The 17,550-nt window shown below is 37.8% G+C and overlaps 1 protein-coding gene and 1 non-coding gene across 4 annotated transcripts in view; both read right to left on the reverse strand.

Moving 5' to 3' along the window:
- Positions 1-17,550, reverse strand: part of RAB3GAP2 (RAB3 GTPase activating non-catalytic protein subunit 2) — a 124,458-nt gene that overhangs the window by 45,539 nt on the left and 61,369 nt on the right. For all 3 annotated transcript variants that reach the window (XM_055234863.2, XM_055234864.2, XM_063613938.1), the window contains exons 8-14: positions 15,231-15,330; positions 11,712-11,810; positions 5,663-5,811; positions 4,716-4,795; positions 4,499-4,588; positions 2,643-2,782; positions 478-694 (exon numbers count right to left, since the gene is read on the reverse strand). In XM_055234863.2, coding sequence (XP_055090838.1) covers positions 478-694; positions 2,643-2,782; positions 4,499-4,588; positions 4,716-4,795; positions 5,663-5,811; positions 11,712-11,810; positions 15,231-15,330 — 875 coding nt within the window. The remainder of the gene's footprint in view (positions 1-477; positions 695-2,642; positions 2,783-4,498; positions 4,589-4,715; positions 4,796-5,662; positions 5,812-11,711; positions 11,811-15,230; positions 15,331-17,550) is intronic.
- LOC129459081 (small nucleolar RNA SNORA36 family) lies at positions 9,975-10,105 on the reverse strand. Its single transcript, XR_008649889.1, has one exon. It is a non-coding gene; the product is annotated as a small nucleolar RNA SNORA36 family (small nucleolar RNA).

The raw sequence follows: 17,550 nt of genomic DNA on the forward strand, positions 1-17,550 counted from the left end.
ATAGCTAGGAAACCCAACATTATTATCAATTTAGGAGCATTAATAAGGCAACTAAACACCGATAGCAAATACATAAGTAAAGCAGGGCTCAACTAGCAGAGTTCTGCCTTGTTGAAAGATTCTAAAAAATTAAATGAACATAATCAGGCCCCTGTTTCAATGGCAAAGAAAGCATTCACCTCACTTACGACTAGGGCAAGCTGAAGGAACCTTTCCTTTTGAGCCTTCACAGCATAAGTAAGGGACAAACATCAGCAACAAGCTAACTTTAATTCAGCAGTGTATCATGGCATTTTTAATTTTTTTTTTGGTTATTAAATACTTAAGTACATGCCAGGCACTCACAGGAAAAACCACAATAAAGAATACTGTAATTCTCAAACTTGTAATCTAATGAGCAGCTTTAGTAATAGCTTTAATAAAAGCATTCCTGTATTTCATTTTGTAACCAGCACAATGCCAGCATTTGCAGCTTACCTGCAGTGCTTCCCCACATTGAAAGCTCCTACTCTTGGTCCCTGCTGTGTGCTCCACACTTCTAAAATTCCCCTTCTTGGTGCATAGATCACAAGGAATTGAGCTACTCGACTTGGACCCTGAGAATTTCCAAAGGGGGAAAAATCCGCCTTTTCTGGCACTCTTTCATGGAGGTCCTCTACAATTTGAATCCATCCAATTTGTGCATCACGGTACCCTTAGAGACAGAGGGAAAGGGCAGTTAATTGCTTAATCTAGGTTCCATAGTAGCCTCCTGAAGCACTCTGGAATAGTGGGGGTGGGGGTGGGGTAAGAAAAGCTATAAAAGTATATTTTTTATTATGGAATATCTTAAATAAAAAATGATAATAAATAATAACCAGTCTATCACCAAGCCTTATCAAATCTTAGTATTTTGCTATATTTACTTCTGATCACTTTTTCTCTTTAAGAAGAAAATATTGGCTGGGCACAGTGGGTCATGCCTGTAATTCCAGCACTTTGGGAAGCTGAGGCGGGTGGATCACCTGAGATCAGGAGTTTGAGACCAGCTTGACCAACATGGTGAAACCCTGTCTCTATCAAATACAAAAAATTAGCTGGGCATGGCGGCACATGCCTGTAATCCCAGCTACTTGGGAGGCTGAGGCAGGAGAATCACTTGAACCCGGGAGGTGGAGGTTGCAGTGAGCTGAGATCGCACCATTGAACTCCAGCCTGGGCAACAAGAGCGAAACTCTCTCAAAAAAAAAAAAGAGAAAAGATTATAGATATAATTGAAGCCACCTAATTGCCCCTCCTGCTCTCATTCCCTTCCCTTCCCATCCAAGCCTTCTGGTGACATGCAGATAGAAAATATGGGTTACAGGGCGATGGGAGGAAGCTCTTGCATGGGAGAAGTAGCTGATGCTGTTTTCCATTTTAGGGTGGTCCCTCACATAGGCAATTGATCCTTCTTTCCAAGGATACAATGGAAAGAAAAACTGGCTGTACCAGCTGCAGAAAGACAGGCAATGATGCAAGGAATAAGATTGCCATAGTGGATTTGGAGCAGTCAGTACAGCTTTGTCTTCTGTATTTTAGAAAAGTCTTGCTGAGAACATACCTTTGATATTGTTTCAGAAGACAAACACCAAGGAGAAATGATGTATCTGCAGTACTAAAACTATTTCTACAGATACTGAGACATGTAGTAGGTAAAGACTGCCTCTGTCTGTCACTGCAGGAGTTCTTTGGCAAGAAGGTGATAGTGGCTTCAATCTGGTCCAGAGTAATTGAATGACCTCAGTCCATTACTCCTCACATTTTACAGGATAGACAAGATTGCACCATAAATTGTGGTCTATGCTGACATGTTACTATTCCAGATGATTCTAAATAATGTAATCATCCCTTCTTTCTTAGTCAGGGAGATATTATTCACAGTGTGCCTAGTTAAAAGATATTTTCAAGTCTCCCTTATAGTTAGATGAGGCCATGTCACTAAGTCCTGGCTAATGTAGATAATGGTTGAAGGGACTTTGGGGAATATCTTCAAAGTAGATTGACTCAATTGCCAGGAGAAGCCTTCTTCCTTTCTGCTTCCTTCCCGGAATGCAGATAAGAGGGCTGTCTATGAGAACCTTGAGTGGGGAAGCCACAAGGAAGAAGACTGGGTTCCTGAAGATACTGTGGTCTGTTACTCGGGTTTGTTACTAATAGCTGAAGGAAACTCCTAAGTGACATATTTATTGACACACCAGGTGGATTGGCCCAAGCATATGGATATAAAAGTCAAGTCAGCGAAGATGGGTTTTGCTATCTTAAATCTGAAAGTCTTGGCATTATAGATTTCAGGAGAACATTTGGCTCAAGAATGGCTTTGTGAAGGGGAATAAATGTAGCAGGGGCAAGAAACTGAACTCAGAAATTGACAATAACAGTGAGAATTGAAAGAAAGTGCATAAGGTAAAGTTAAACATGGCTATGAGGTGATCAAACCTAAAAGATGTATCAACTGACTACTGGATCAAGTAGTTGCTGATCTGAGTTCATGTCCAAAAAAGAAAATGTAAACATAAAAAATTAAACAGAGTTATCAACCAGAAGCTAAAGGATGATAACATTGCTCAACTATTGGGGTAAAAAGTGAATTAATTGTTTTTCTGGATTTTTGTAAGAAGTACCTTTCCACATGCGTATTGCAATTCCTCTAGCTACATCCAATAAAATAACTCTGCCGAAATCATCTGTTACTGCTGCCAGTGTGTTACATGGAGACAGACATATGCTTTCACCATGGCGTCTAGAATCTGGAAGTCCAAATCTGATATTTAAAAGAAAATAAAAACTCAAATCACATTCCAGTTCAGAAACATATAACAGAATAATGAAATGCATAAATGAAATAGGCTGAATCTGTTTTTATATAAAGAAATATGAATTTTGCCTGGATTAATAGTTAATTTATTAATCACAACTGACATATGTAATATAAAATACATAAAAGAAATAAAATAAAACCACAGTCCTACGTAGGTTTTCAATAGATAACCACAACCTTATACCGTTAGAGAATATAAAGTATAACTATATTTGATTAAAAGGCATGTCACAGAAAACAATGTCCTCACCATCAACTAAATTTTAGAATATGCTCCCACACAGGCATCTTTTGTCTGCTTCAAATTCTTCCTCTTAATCTTTCTCTTTTTTGCAAGATATGACATCCTGCTGACACCAATCTGCCTGAAGCAAAAACCTTCCTTTTTCTAAATAGTTATCTCTAAACTGCTGTTGGTCTGTCATCAACCTCATTAGAATTGTGACTAAAATAAAAGAGTTACTAAAAGAGGTACTAAAAGAGAACTAGGAAAGCTCACTTAGAGAAAAGTCCCTGAAACAAAGGCGCCCAACCTTTGTTACATCTATTTCAGATGCACAGGGCCATTTGGCTAATTTATTGGCTCTTGATATTAGGAAATGTGATATGTTACAATGTATTTTTTAAAGATAAAAAAAAACTTAGAAGCCATACTTCGATAAATTTTAAAAATTAGTTGGCTCTTTTTAGGTGAAGAACATCCATAAATAGGAGGTGTTCTATTTCCCTTCATGGTGGTACTTTATGTTAGGTAATAAAAAATGATTTTAAAACAAAACCAAACATTAGAAAAAATGCTTCTGTCTAAAAAAAAAATGAAAAAAACAAAACAAAACAAAAATCATGCTCCCTCCACCAAAAAAAATCTCACCAATATACTAACACATTCTAAAGCACTACTGAAGGAAACAAGGAAGCACAGGCCAGGAGTCTGTCTAAAGAGTGCCTGAATACAGGACTCCTGCTTTTACTTTTTTTTTTTCTTTGAGATGGAGTTTTTCGCTCTCGTCCCCTAGGCTGGAGTGCAACGGTGTAATCTCGGCTCACTGCAACCTCTGCCTCCCGGGTTTCAGCAATTCTCCTGCCTCAGCCTCCCGAGTAGCTGGGATTACAGGCACATGCCATCATGCCTGACTGATTTTTATATTTTTAGTAGAGACAAGGTTTCACCATGTTGAGCAGGCTGGTGTCAAACTCCTGACCTCAAGTGATCCGCCCACCTCGGCCTCCCAAAGTGATAGGATTACAAGCGTGAGCCACTGTAATCCACTAGGATTACATTTTTTTAAAAGAAATCACTAAGTACTTTTAAAGTTTACACAACTTAGTAACAAACTATCTAAACTTTTAAAAGAAATTCAACAGCTATCACTAAATTAATTCTCTTACAACTAAGCTAATTTTATTTGTTAAAAAGCACACTCAAGAAACATATCTTGAATACCTAGTATATAACAGGGATACAGCTGTGAACAAAACAGGTAAGAATCACTCTTCACATGGAGTTTTACATTCTAGTGGGGGAAAAAAATCCACGGCAATGGCTTTCGGAAGTTCCAAAGACGAGATCAGCAAATCAACCAAGCACACGGAAAGACCATACACATTTAACAGTACCTTTCTAAAAGGACTAAAATTTAGGAAGCATGACAGACTTGCCTTACAGCTAATGGGGTAGCTGGCTCAACCTTCGGCTTTTGCTTTTGGACAGCTTCTTCTTCGTGCTTACTTTTCCAACCAAGCCAGCCACTGAAAAGAAAGAAAACTTAGAATAAAACTGAGCTTCCAGGGTTTTAAAGTGCAGACTATCAAAATATAAGTTAAAAGCAAGCTAGATACAAATGAGATACTTTTTATTTAATTGTTAAGTAATTACCTGGCAGCATTAAATAAAGCAGAAGTGAGTTTACTTGCAACTGCTAGTGCAACATGTGATAATAATGGTTGTGTGCTTCCCTGAAAAACAGAACGTTTGAAAGAGGAAACTTAGTAGCTTACAAAAAAACAAACACACTTTCTAAATAAAGCTTACTTTAAAATACTTTGAAAAGTTGTAAAGACTGGACTAGCAACTCAGCTTCTTTCAGAGTAGTGAAAAGTTTATTTTAGGCGCAATATAAGAAAAAGTTTTAACTCTATAGTTTAAAAATAAAATCACAATTAGTCTATTTTACCATTAGAATTTCCCTCTTTAAATTGTAATTTCATTAAAATAAATTTTAAACTAGGACATTATTACACTATTCTAGCTGGACTATGGATTTCACATCTACACATAACTGGCTCTTTTCTCTCTTTATATATATATATATGCACACACATATACACACACACATTTTTATAAAAGTAAAAAGATATTTTGGACAACTCTGAGAGGCATGCTTTTTAAGTGAGAAACAAGAGCTGCCAAATCTAACACTCAACTTTCCACTATTTTAGGAAGCAATTTTCACCACTTATAACAAGTATAGCTGGCAGCTTGTTCTGTCTTTACAATTCCTCATTTACTCAAATCCCTAGTGGGCTGACATTATTAACAAGCCTGAGCTCCTGACTATTGCACCAATATTTAAAGACATCTCAGCTATCAAAGAACTCAGGGCTTCAGAAACAAAGAATTTTCTTTTATACTGATGGTAGAACCTTTTCAGTTAATCTAAAGAATTTAGAAGAAAGCTAGTTGAGATTAATTTTAGTTTCAATTGAAATTTAGAAATGTAAACTGCTTAATCTTCTAAGGCTAAGCAAGTTACCATATCCAATTTGTAGACAAATTGTAAAATCAAGAACAGCCTTACTCATGATCATCGATAAAACTCATACCTCTAAAGCATAGAAGAAGCCAGTAAATGGATTGGACCCTACAGTGATATACTGAGACATGGCAGGTGGACTATTTTTAATTGCTGCATTAAATCCACCTATATTGGAGGCAGTCTTCATTTGATCAAAGGGGGACAGAGTCATAATACCTAATAATAAAAAAAAACAACGTGATTTGAATGTACAATGTTATTTCGATCATTACATTTTTACTTCAGTTCCATTCTAAGATGCTAAATGTTTAGTTTTATTTAATAACCAAAAGTCATTTTAAAAGCTACAAAGCTCAGAAAATATTCTGCCGGGCATGGTGGCTCACTCCTATAATCCCTGCACTCAGGAGGCCAAGGCAGGTGGATCACTTGAGGTCAAGAGTTTGAAATCAGCCTGGCCAACATGGTGAAACCCCACATCTGCTAAATATACAAAAATTAGCCATGCGTGGTGGTGGGTGCCTGTAATCTTAGCTACTTGGGAGGCTGAGGCAGGAGAATTGCTTGAACCTGGGAGGTGGACGTTGCAGTGAGCTGAGATCACACCAACTGCACTCCAGCCTGGGCAACAGGGCAAGACCCTATCTCAAAAAAAAAATCAAATATTAAAATTTCCATCTATAATCTCTATAACCTATAGAATATCATAAAAACAAAATTTAATTTTTTGAACAGATACGAAACTCAGAGGTACCAGAAGTATACAGTCCACTTATATCCCCAAATACCAATTCACTTCTTTTTTTTTTCTTTTTGAGATGGCGTCTCACCCTGTCGCCCAGGCTGGAGTGCAATGGTGCGATCTCAGCTCACTGCAACCTCTGCCTCCCAGGTTCAAGCGATTCTCTTGCCTCAGCCTCCCCGAATAGCTGGGATTACAGACACGCACCACCATGCCCAGCTAATTTTTGTATTTTTAGTAGAGACGAAGTTTTGCCGTGTTGGCCAGGCTGGTCTCAAACTCCTGACCTCAGGTGATCCTCCAGCCTCAGCCTCCCAAAATGTTGGGATTACCGGTGTGAGCCACTGTGCCCAGCCAATATAGGCATGTGCTGCTGTGCCTGACCTTACTAATTTTCATATACATGTATTGCTTCCCCTTTGCCTGAAAACTGTCAAAAAATGCAATCATCCTTAAGATGTGTCCTAGGAAAGGAAATTCTTTGAGTGAGTTCATAAGCAAACCATTCACTGGATTTACAGGAATTAAAGTGATCAAACAAATCCTTGGACTATTTTAAAAAATAGTCCCCCTCCTGGACTATTATAAAAGATCAGAACACCTGTCTCATAGTCATGAATGAATCCATGATTCAGTATACAAAATGTTTTCACTACATTACAAAATTTGCTTAAGTTTTGCCTGACTCCACCAAAACACGATCAAAGGGCAAATTGTATGGCATATAAATTGAAATTTAAGTTTTAAAACAGATTCTTTTCAAACTCCCATGCAATACACACGGGAGTATAAATTACTAGACAGTAATCCAGAGGACAATTTTGCAATAGATATGCAATTTTTTCAAAGGATTCTAATTTTTTGTAAGGAAATAGCTGATCAGTCCTTTCCATCCTTGCTACCAATGATGTTTTCCTTCCTATAACTTAAATCATCCATTTTCAATGTCACACTTTAGATCCTGTCATCAGCAACTGTAGATTCTTTGTAATTTTGATTTCAAGCATAACACACTTAGACTACCACCTCCTAGCTTTCCATCTCAATTACTCCAGAAACTCCCTGCAGTAATTACACAATTTTGAGTTTAAATTAATTAATCCTACTATTTTTTCCACTATTTATCAAGTACCTCTTGGGATCACTTCCCTTTCTATCTATGTGTTCCATCATCATCGCTTTCTTGCAAATATCCACAACCTCCCTACACTCGTTTCCCCCTACACACATACTCCTCTGGCTAAATCTTAACCTTGGTTGACCTAAACTTTCTGCATTCTCTACTCTTGAAGCAAAATAGCTGATCATTGCTAAGAAAAACAATACCTCTGGGTTTCAAAGTAAGGACCACAAACAAATGGACATAAAGGTTGGTCCAAAATCCTTCTGACCTCCTCAACCCTTCCTTCCCGTCCTCGATCCTTTGAAATCTATTTGTTGAAGAAACAAGGCTGTTTGAGACTAATTTCCCAGTCTACATTTTGCTGACCACATTCCTATGGTATTATTTAAAGTGTTTTTCTGCCCTCTATATTGCTACACATTGGTACTGAATTTAGGGGGCTGTTATCTTTTGAGTCACCGATTTTAGCACTATTTTTCATTAACTTAAGATGGTATGGCTTATTTACATCTCTCTTTCTCTCCCTATATCCTTCCAAAATATTTGTATCTCAATTTTTTATTAAATTCACTGTTTTTATTATTAGGAATGATATAAGTATTCCTCACTGCTAAGACATGCTACTTACTGTAATTACATTTCCTTGGCTGTGCATTCTTTTTTTTCTGGAGTTATTATTACCTTGTCATTTAGAGTTTTCCCTGAGCATCTGAGGCCTTTCCACACTTTGAAAGACATCAAAGTCTCTCTCAATATAAATTTCCATAAAGTCAAACTCATTGGATAATTTTCTAGGCCTAGCAGAGTGACTAAAGAAGGCCTCTTTGACAACGTGATATATAAAGAGACCTGAGTGAAGAGAGGGAGAAAGCCATGTAACTAGCTAAAGTTTTCCAGGCAGAGGGAGCAGTAATTCTAAATGCTCTAAAGTAGGAATATGCTTGCTGTGTCTGAGGAACACAAAGGAGATCTGCTTGATGAAACACAATGAACAGGGAGGGGAACCCTACAGGAGACAGCGTCAGAGGTACCATAAGCCAGATAAAGTTGGGCCTTGTATGTCACGGTAAGGAGCAACCAGAAGAAGAAAGATGATGTAGAAAAAAAAAGGAGGAGCAAGTTTGACAGGAGGAAATTAAGAATTCGATTTTGGATATGTTAAGTTTGATAGCTAGGTAGAAATTATTCAGTAGGGAACTGGAGAAATGAGTGTGAGGCTTCAGGAAGAGGTCAGGACTCCATAAAAATGGAGATACTGGGAATCTATTTCTTATGCTCCTTGTTTGTGATTTTAGACAGCAGGGGGTGAAAATATTTATTCTTAATACTATATTAATTTGGCTTTCATCCTCATCATTCTACTGTAACTTTCATATCAAAAGTCAGTAAATAACTCCATGTTGTCAAATCCAATGGACCTTCTTCTTGAATTCTACGAAACATTCCACAGTAAACCACTCCCTCTCAAATTTATATCTACAATCCCAGCTTCCTCCCTGAACTTCCAACTCTCATGTCCAATTCGTATACTTGATACCTCTACTTGAATGTTTAACTGTGTCAGAAGTTAACCTGTAAAAACATAACTCTTTATTTGCCTACCTTAAATCTCTTCCTCTCTCCTTATTCTCATTTCAGTAAACAGTCACATCATCCACCCTGTTGCTCAAACTTAAAAATTAAGAAACCTTTAATTCTTTCCTTCCTCTTGTTTCTCAAACCATCCCTGAGCAAGTACAAAAGGTATCTCAAATCTGTCTACTTCCTTCCATCTCCACTGCCTCCACCATAAAGCCATCATTCTCTCTTGTGTGAATTATTGCAATAACTGGTCTCCTTGCTTCCTTCTACAAGCATCTCTCTACCCTAACTGGTCTCCTTGCTTTCTTCTACAAGCATCTCTCTACCCAGCAAACAGATATGTTTAAATGTAATTCCCCACTTAGAATCCATCAATGACATCCACTGCATTTAGAATAAAATCAGATCTCCTTATCCCTACGTGATCTAACCCGTCTGCATCTCCAACCTAAACTTGTCCTGTTTTCCCCTCACTCTTTACGGTCAAGTCACACCAACCCCCTGTTTCTTGAACACTCTGAGGTCTTCAAGGCTCCCAGGCCTATATCCCTGATGCTCCTCTGCCTAGAATGCTCTTCTTACACCTCTTTCCATAGCTGGCTCCTTCTCATCCTTCAAGTCTCAGTCTGAATGTCACGTCCTTGGAGAGGCCTTTCCTCACTAATCTACCTAAAGCACCCTCTTCCTTTACTCTCTATCATAACCTTCTACTTATTTTCTTCATGATGCCCACTAAGAGTTTGATATTATCATATTTATTCATTTAGTTTAATGTTTGTCTCCCCATCACCAAAACGTAAGCTTTATCAGGGTGGGGTCCTATCTTGTATTTCTAGCACAAATATTAATCGGTACTCATTTATTTGTTGAATAAATTAACCAGACCTCTACATAAAGATGTACATACAATAAAATTTATTGTACCTTTTTTCATTTTGTAGGCTGGGGATAAATGAATAGAATAATAGTTTCTATCCAATCATTTTCCCTAGCCAGTTTCAATGTTCCAAAGTTTAATTAACAGAGCAGGGAAGCTACCCCGAACTGAACTCAACACTTTGGAATTTTGTAGCATTTTTATGCTAGCAAAAAAGTAGACACACTGAAACGTTTACCAATAGGTTTTTATTACAGAGTATTCCATATAAGAGCTACACAGTAAATAGAAAGACGGCCTGTGTGTCAGATATCATTAGCCTCTTTAGAGTCACTCTCCTTCCTGTTCTCCTTGCTCTTTCTCTCCCAGTGTCCAGTTTGCATAGAATGAGTAGAACTTGACCAAGTGAACAAACACAGAGGAGGCATTCTAGCCAACATGCACATAGCTCTAGGGATAAAAGTGTATAGTGTGCTGGAGAAACAATGAGTGTGTCCTCCTCTGCTCCCACTACAGCTGGTCCCCTTGTCTGTTACAATTATTATATTGTAGTACTATAGCCATTCTCATGTGTTTGTTCTAACTAGACTCCTAGACTCACACTTTCAGACAGCAGAGAAGCATGTCTTTACATCTCTATACCCTCAATACCTAACACAGTAAGCTCTCTTATACTAGCTGCAGGAAGAAATCTGCTTTTATCTATATTTTACTAGTTTAAAGGTTACTTTTTTTTTAAGCGATGGGGTCTCGCTATATTGCCCAGGTTGGTCTTGAACTCTTGGGCTCAAGAGATCCTCCTACCTCAGCCTTCTGAGTAGCTGGGATTACAGGCACAAGCCACCACACCTGACCAAGGTTATATTTTTAAAAGACTGACTTATATGGTCATTATATAGACCAAATTTGTCTGTAGAAAAATTAGTCAAACAGTGAGTGATTTAAAACTGTACAATACTGTGGCAGAGGGCATAATTAAATCTTTATTAAAACTGCTACAATTTATTTTTGTTTTGTTTTGCTTTCTTGAGACAGAGTCTTGCTCTGTCACCCAGGTTGGAGTGCAGTGGCGTGATCTTGGCTCACTGCAACCTCCACCTCCCGGGTTCAGGCAATTCTCCTGCCTCAGCCTCGTAAGTGGCTGGGAATACGGGTGTGCACCACCACACCCGGCTAATTTTTGTATTTTTAGTAGAGACGGGGTTTCACTATGTGGGTCAGGCTAATCTTGAACTTCTGGCCTCATGTGATCCACCTGCCTCGGCCTCCCAAAGTGCTGGGATTACAGGTGTTAGCCATCATGCCCGGCTTTAAAGATACATGCCTATGATGATCTGAATCCGAACTAACTTCCAGATGTCCCACTAAAGGCAATGCATTTTTTCACGTAAGAATAAATGTTGGCCGGGTGCAGTGGCTCATGCCTGTAATCTCAGCACTTTGGGAGGATGAGGCCGGTGGACCTCTTGAGGTCAGGAGTTCAAGACCAACCCAGCCAACATGATGAAATCCTGTCTCTATTAAAAATACAAAAATTAGCCAGGCGTGGTGGCGCACTTGTAATTTCAGCTACTTGGGAGGCTGAGGTGGGAGGATCACTTGATCCTGGGAGGCGGAGGTTGCAGTGTGCTGAGATCATGCCACTGCACTCCTGCCTGGGTGATACAGCAAAGCTCCATCTTAAAAAATAATAATAATAAATAAAGAATAAATGTCCATTTCTAATAAACGAGATACTTCAATAAAAAGTATAAGAAGTAAATTCCAAGAGAATTTGAATTAGTAATACTTACCAACACTAGCATGATCAATAATAGTGTCAATATCTTGTAGACCCCATTTCTTGTAAGCTAATGGTGGTGGTTGTATGTTCTCATTGCCTGATGCTGCAGCTACCAAAAATAAAATAGACAATTCAAACTTAATTATTATGGATAAAATGAAGTTTTACAAAAAAACATTAAAACCATACTAATTTCTTATTCTAAAATTTCAGCTATTAATGAGGCAAAGTAATGAAAACAAGGCATAAAGTGAGATTTATTCACACCAAGACAATGCACATAAAATGCAAACATTTAAAAGACTAAGCTGGCTGTCACAAAAGATTCTGGAACACTCCAGTAATTAAAGAAGGCTATTAAAAATCCTAGACTACGTCGGCCAGGCGCGGTGGCTCACGCTTGTAATCCCAGCACTTTGGGAGGCCGAGGCGGGCAGATCACGAGGTCAGGAGATCGAGACCACGGTGAAACCCCGTCTCTACTAAAAAATACAAAAAAATTAGCCGGGCGTGGTGGCGGGCGCCTGTAGTCCCAGCTACTCGGAGAGGCTGAGGCAGGAGAATGGCGTGAACCCGGGAGGCGGAGCTTGCAGTGAGCCGAGATCGCGCCACTGCACTCCAGCCTGGGTGCCTGGGTGACAGAGCGAGACTCCGTCTCAAAAAATAAATAAATAAAAAAAAATAAAAATAAAAATCCTAGACTACTACTAAAAATCAAAGTGAATTCAGGCCGGGCATGGTGGCTCATGCCTGTAATCCCAGCACTTCCGGAGGCCGAGGCAGGCAGATCACTTGAGATCACAGGCAGATCGCTTTGAGATCAGCCTGGCCAACATGGTGAAACCCCGTCTCTAGTAAAAATACAAAAATGAGCCAGACGTGGTGGTACACGCCTTCAGTACCAGCTACTCGGGAGGCTGAGGCAGGAAAATCGCTTGAACCTGGGAGGTGGAGGTTGCAGTATGCTGAGATCACGCCACTGCACTCCAGCCCGGGTGAGACAGGGAGACTCCCTCTCAAAAACAACAAAAGAAAACAAAACAAAAACAAAGTGAATTCAAACTGCAAGTGATGCCAAGTAAGCAATTTCTCCCTCTTGACAAAGTGGATAAAATCCTGGGGATAGGAATCAGTGCTTTACTGATTCAAAAACTAAAATCCTGATATACCTGGGAGAGCACACATACAGCAAGGTCTCTAACCTAGGTATCTGAGGCTAGACTTGATAGAAAGATATGTTAAAAGCAACAGCACTGTCAAAAAAATGAATGAAATGCCAATCTTTAACCTCAGTCCCTTCACCCAGTGAGTAAGAAAAGGAAAAGCAACAGTTAAACACCTCTTGCCATAGATTCATGCACATCCCATGAATCAGTAAACGTCCATGCTACATATTAGAATACTGCTGAGTTCTGGCTGTTTATTCAGGAAAGTGAAAAAATAATAATAAAGAAAAAATATAACCTCTAAATATTGCAGATTGATAGTAAGGCCAAGAAAAGATAATTTTCTTATATGCCAAAATAAACATCACAATTTATGGCTAAGTAACCAGAACTCTTTTTACAGCAACTTACAACCCAAGGGCACTAAGTGGCTTAATTCCTTACTTCCTAGGAGACAAATGGCTTTATGGTCTCATACACAACAAACAAACAGAAATTCAAAAATGGTGAAAAATTAAATGGCTGATATACCAATTATAAAATAATTGTCTATTTCTAGTTTATTAATAAACTTCTTACCCACAGGAAATTCCCTTTTGGCATATATATTAATGGTGAGTATTTTAAATGTTCTCAAGATAATGAAGCTTATGGCGGGTTAAATTTAAATAATTTAAAAGATTATGAAAATAGGTATAAAAATTTAAACCAATTGTAAAAAAAGAACCACACAGCCAAGACTTCAGAATTTTACCAATCATATCAACCTACTAAAAAAGACAGAGAAAAAATTTTTATTGCAATATAAGATGCTGCATTTAGACTAGATTTAGAAATAATTTCATATCCCAGTTTTAGAGTTGTTAAAATATGTAAAAGAAAAGTCTTATAATCAGTGAAAATATGAGTAGTGGCGCTGACTTCCCCTTTTCTTCTGGGATTGAGTAGAGGAGACTTAGTGGCCCCAAAACAAAGTTTAACTCCTAAATGGTTGAGACAGCTTCCTGAAAACATAGGCTAATTAGGATATGTTTACTGCTTCATAAAATTGTTTCTAAACCTAGTCTAAATCCAGCATCTCATATTGCAATCAAAAATTTTTCTCTGTCTTTTTTAGCAGGTTGATATGATTGGTAAAAATTCTGATGTCTTGGCTATGTGGTTCTTTTCTAGTAAATGCTTTTTTACTAGGTCAGAATTTGTTTAAATTTTTATATCTATTTTCAGAATCTTTTAAATTATTTAAATTTAGCCCACCATAAGCTTCATTATCTTGAGAACATTTAAAATACTCACCACTAATCTATATATCAAAAGGCAATTTTCTGTAGAAGTCCATTAATTTAATAAACTAAAAATAGGCAATAATTTTATAATCGGTATTATCAGCCATTTAATTTTTCACCAAAGTTAAACTTTGTTTTGGGGCTATTAAGGCTCCTCTACTCAATCCCAGAAGAAAAGGGGAAGTTAGTGCTACTACTCATATTTTCACTGATTTTAAGACTCTTCCATATTTTCACAACTCTGAAATTGAGATCTGAAAATTGATGGTGTGTCTTTCACTGGCAATAGTTTCTCTTCTTAGTGGTACATAAAATAATAGTGTATCTTACAATCAATGCCATGTTGAATTTGATGAAATATCTCTTCCAAAAGATGTAACAGCATCAGAATGTAAACTATAGGTAGTAAAAGTAAGAATTCTTGATTATTTGGGCAGTTTTCATCCCTAAGTCACAAAATAATGTCGTTGCCCATATATATATTAAGTTTAGGCCTCTAGCTTTTCTCCATTCTGAGTGTTCTGAGTTAGCAAAAAGCAGCTCATGTTGACTCCCTGCTGGGTCCTGCCTACGGTGATATCTGTAGGATCTTGCATTTCCCTTGCACACAGTCATAGCTTTATTCTCAGGGAGGATGGAAGCAATGTAGAGTCACCAGATTTTAGGATGTTGGCCTTGATCAGCTGCTGATCTAGTGAAAATCTGGTACCTCAGCCACATGCAACTAAATTCTTTACGCCAGTGTTAGTTGTCAATACTAGGGTTGGTTGTCAATGTTGGTTGCAAATCTAGCTAGCCAAGACATACTGCTGAATTTGTGAAGAAAGCCCCGTGTTCCTGTGCTGACCACACTCTCCAAAGGCAACATGTGAAGAGTGTTTATGTTTTAGCTCTTGTCTCTACCTTACTAAGCAATCTACTCAACATGCTCCCCTTTCTCTACAGAAGGCAGGTTTTCCCCATAAATCTAGTTCAGAAGGCCTTTTTTACTTAGAAGACATACTTAATTCCATAAGCAGGTGAAATTAAATAAAACAAACATTAACAGAGGTTAAATATTTCTTGCCAAAATGTTACCTTTTGCTACCTGATTTCGACAAGCACGAAGAGATTGAAAAAGGCTAAATCCATCAATAGTCACAATGGCAGCTGGATATAAGATACTCAACTCTTCATTCTATTTAAGAAATTTAAAAAAAAGTTCTTGAATAGATACATCAAATAAGCTTATCTACTTTTTATTATACTGAATTTCACGAATAATGTAAAATAAAAAATACTGGGACTAAACCATCAACCACCCAACACCCAAAGCAGTATCAGGCAGAAGAACAGTAAAAATAGACAAAAAATTAATTTCAGAGTGCCTTTTTGCCAAAGACCTAAAATTCTTTTCAAATATAACCTTTTGTATATGGTGAATAATTATCTCAAAGATGCTACGAGTAAAGAAAGAATTACAATTTCATAAAAAGTAAATATACTCATTGCACAGATACAAACAGTATGTAAAAACAGAAGAATACTCACCTGAAATCCCAGACACGTCTCAATACACATCCCCAAATATATTCATACACATTTGCATAAGGCTATACCACATATAGTATCCTAACATGTTTTTTACTACTCAATAATATGTCAATGATATTTTTCCATTTCAATAAGTGAACAAATCATTTTTTGTTGTGGCTGCACAGTCTTTCATTACATGTACCCGATTTTACTTAACCAGTTCATATTGACGGACATTCGGTTTGGCCTCCTGCTTCCACTCTTGCTCTCTACAATCCATGCTCCACACAGCCAGTGTGCTCTTGGTGAGACATAGCAGATCAAACCAATCTCCTGATTAAAACTCTTCAATGACTCCCTTCTGCATTTAGAATAAAACCTGAACTCATTAACCATGGCTGCAACATCTGGCAAATATGAGAGGTCATCATTACCCTCAGACCTTTGCATGTGCTTGGACCTTCTCCTCTCAGATCCTCACCTGCCTAATTGTTCCTGTCATTCAGGTTTCAGTTCAAATGTTAGTTACCCAGAGAGGCTGCTCCTGAACCTCCATCTCAAACAACATACCTATTCTCTTGGCACATTGCTATCTTATCAACATGACTTCCTTCACAGCACCTAGCAGAGATTGGAATCACCTTGATATCTCTAGCTGCCTACTGTTGGTTTCCCTCCACCATCCCCAAACTGTAAGCCCTGTGAAAGCAGGAACCTCGTATGCCTGTTACACCAGTGAATCATCAGGGATTAGAAGTGAACTGGGCAAATAATAGGCAGTAAAGAATATTTATGAATTAATATATTTTCATCTTTATAAACATCACTGCGATAAACATTCTTCTGTCTGTATCTTTTCATGTTAGTAGGATATTACTTCAGTGTAAATTCCTTCAAGTGGGTCTGTTGGGTCATACAGTATTCACAATTTTCATTCTCATATATATTAAGTTGCCTCAAAAAGTACGTATCAACTTATATTTCCACCAATAACACATGAGAGTGACTGTTTCTGTATATAGTCATCAAAAGTTTGTTAATCTTTATCTTTGCCAATCCAAAAGGTGAAAAGTTGTCTCACTGTATTTTCTTAGAGTTCTTAGATTATTATTAAGGTTCAAAATTTTCTTATATGCTTTTGGGCCAATTTCTTCTCTTGAGATCTGCCTTGCTCCTTTTTCTACTGGACTGTCAGGCTGTTTCTCTTTTTAAAAAAGACTTCTGGGCCACAGTGGCATAAGCCAGTGGAGAAGGAACATGGCATGTGTTCTCACATGACAAGTTCACAAGGCTAAGCATGCATGGCCCAGTGAGCACAGCAGCAGGGAGACAGCCTCCTCACTGACTTTGGGGAGCTAGAAAACAGAAAAGACCTAATCACTAGCAAGTCAATTTCTCCAAAACCAGGTAGTCTTCCTGAAGAAAACAGTAATACAAACACCAATGGCCCCAAATCTGTAGATATTGTGCTAGATGACAGAGAAGATCTTTTTACAGAAGCTATTATACAAAAGAAATTTCTTTGAAATTCCAGGAGATTTTTCCTCTCTTTAGAATCCTCTCCTGCAACGAATGACCTGCTGTCACCCGTACTACACTCATTGCTCCTAGAACTGAATTAGAGGAAATATGCTTCTGTGATCTCTGACAAATCTGGGAGTATATTAAAAAGAAGCAAATAGAAGATATCTTTGATATATAAATTGACCTGTCAGATCCAGAGCTGTTTAACGTAGCATCCAGAGTAACAACAAAGACTTCCTTCTTGATAAAAATTTTGAGATGATTTTCTTGGTTTGTACAGCAAATAGCAAGGAAATATTTAAATGTTAGTTATATTTTTCCACCAGTTCTAAAAAAAAGAGTATTATAGACATGACCA

The sequence above is a fragment of the Symphalangus syndactylus genome, chromosome 19 (assembly GCF_028878055.3).
Source record: "Symphalangus syndactylus isolate Jambi chromosome 19, NHGRI_mSymSyn1-v2.1_pri, whole genome shotgun sequence".
In the NCBI taxonomy this organism is placed as follows: domain Eukaryota; kingdom Metazoa; phylum Chordata; class Mammalia; order Primates; family Hylobatidae; genus Symphalangus; species Symphalangus syndactylus.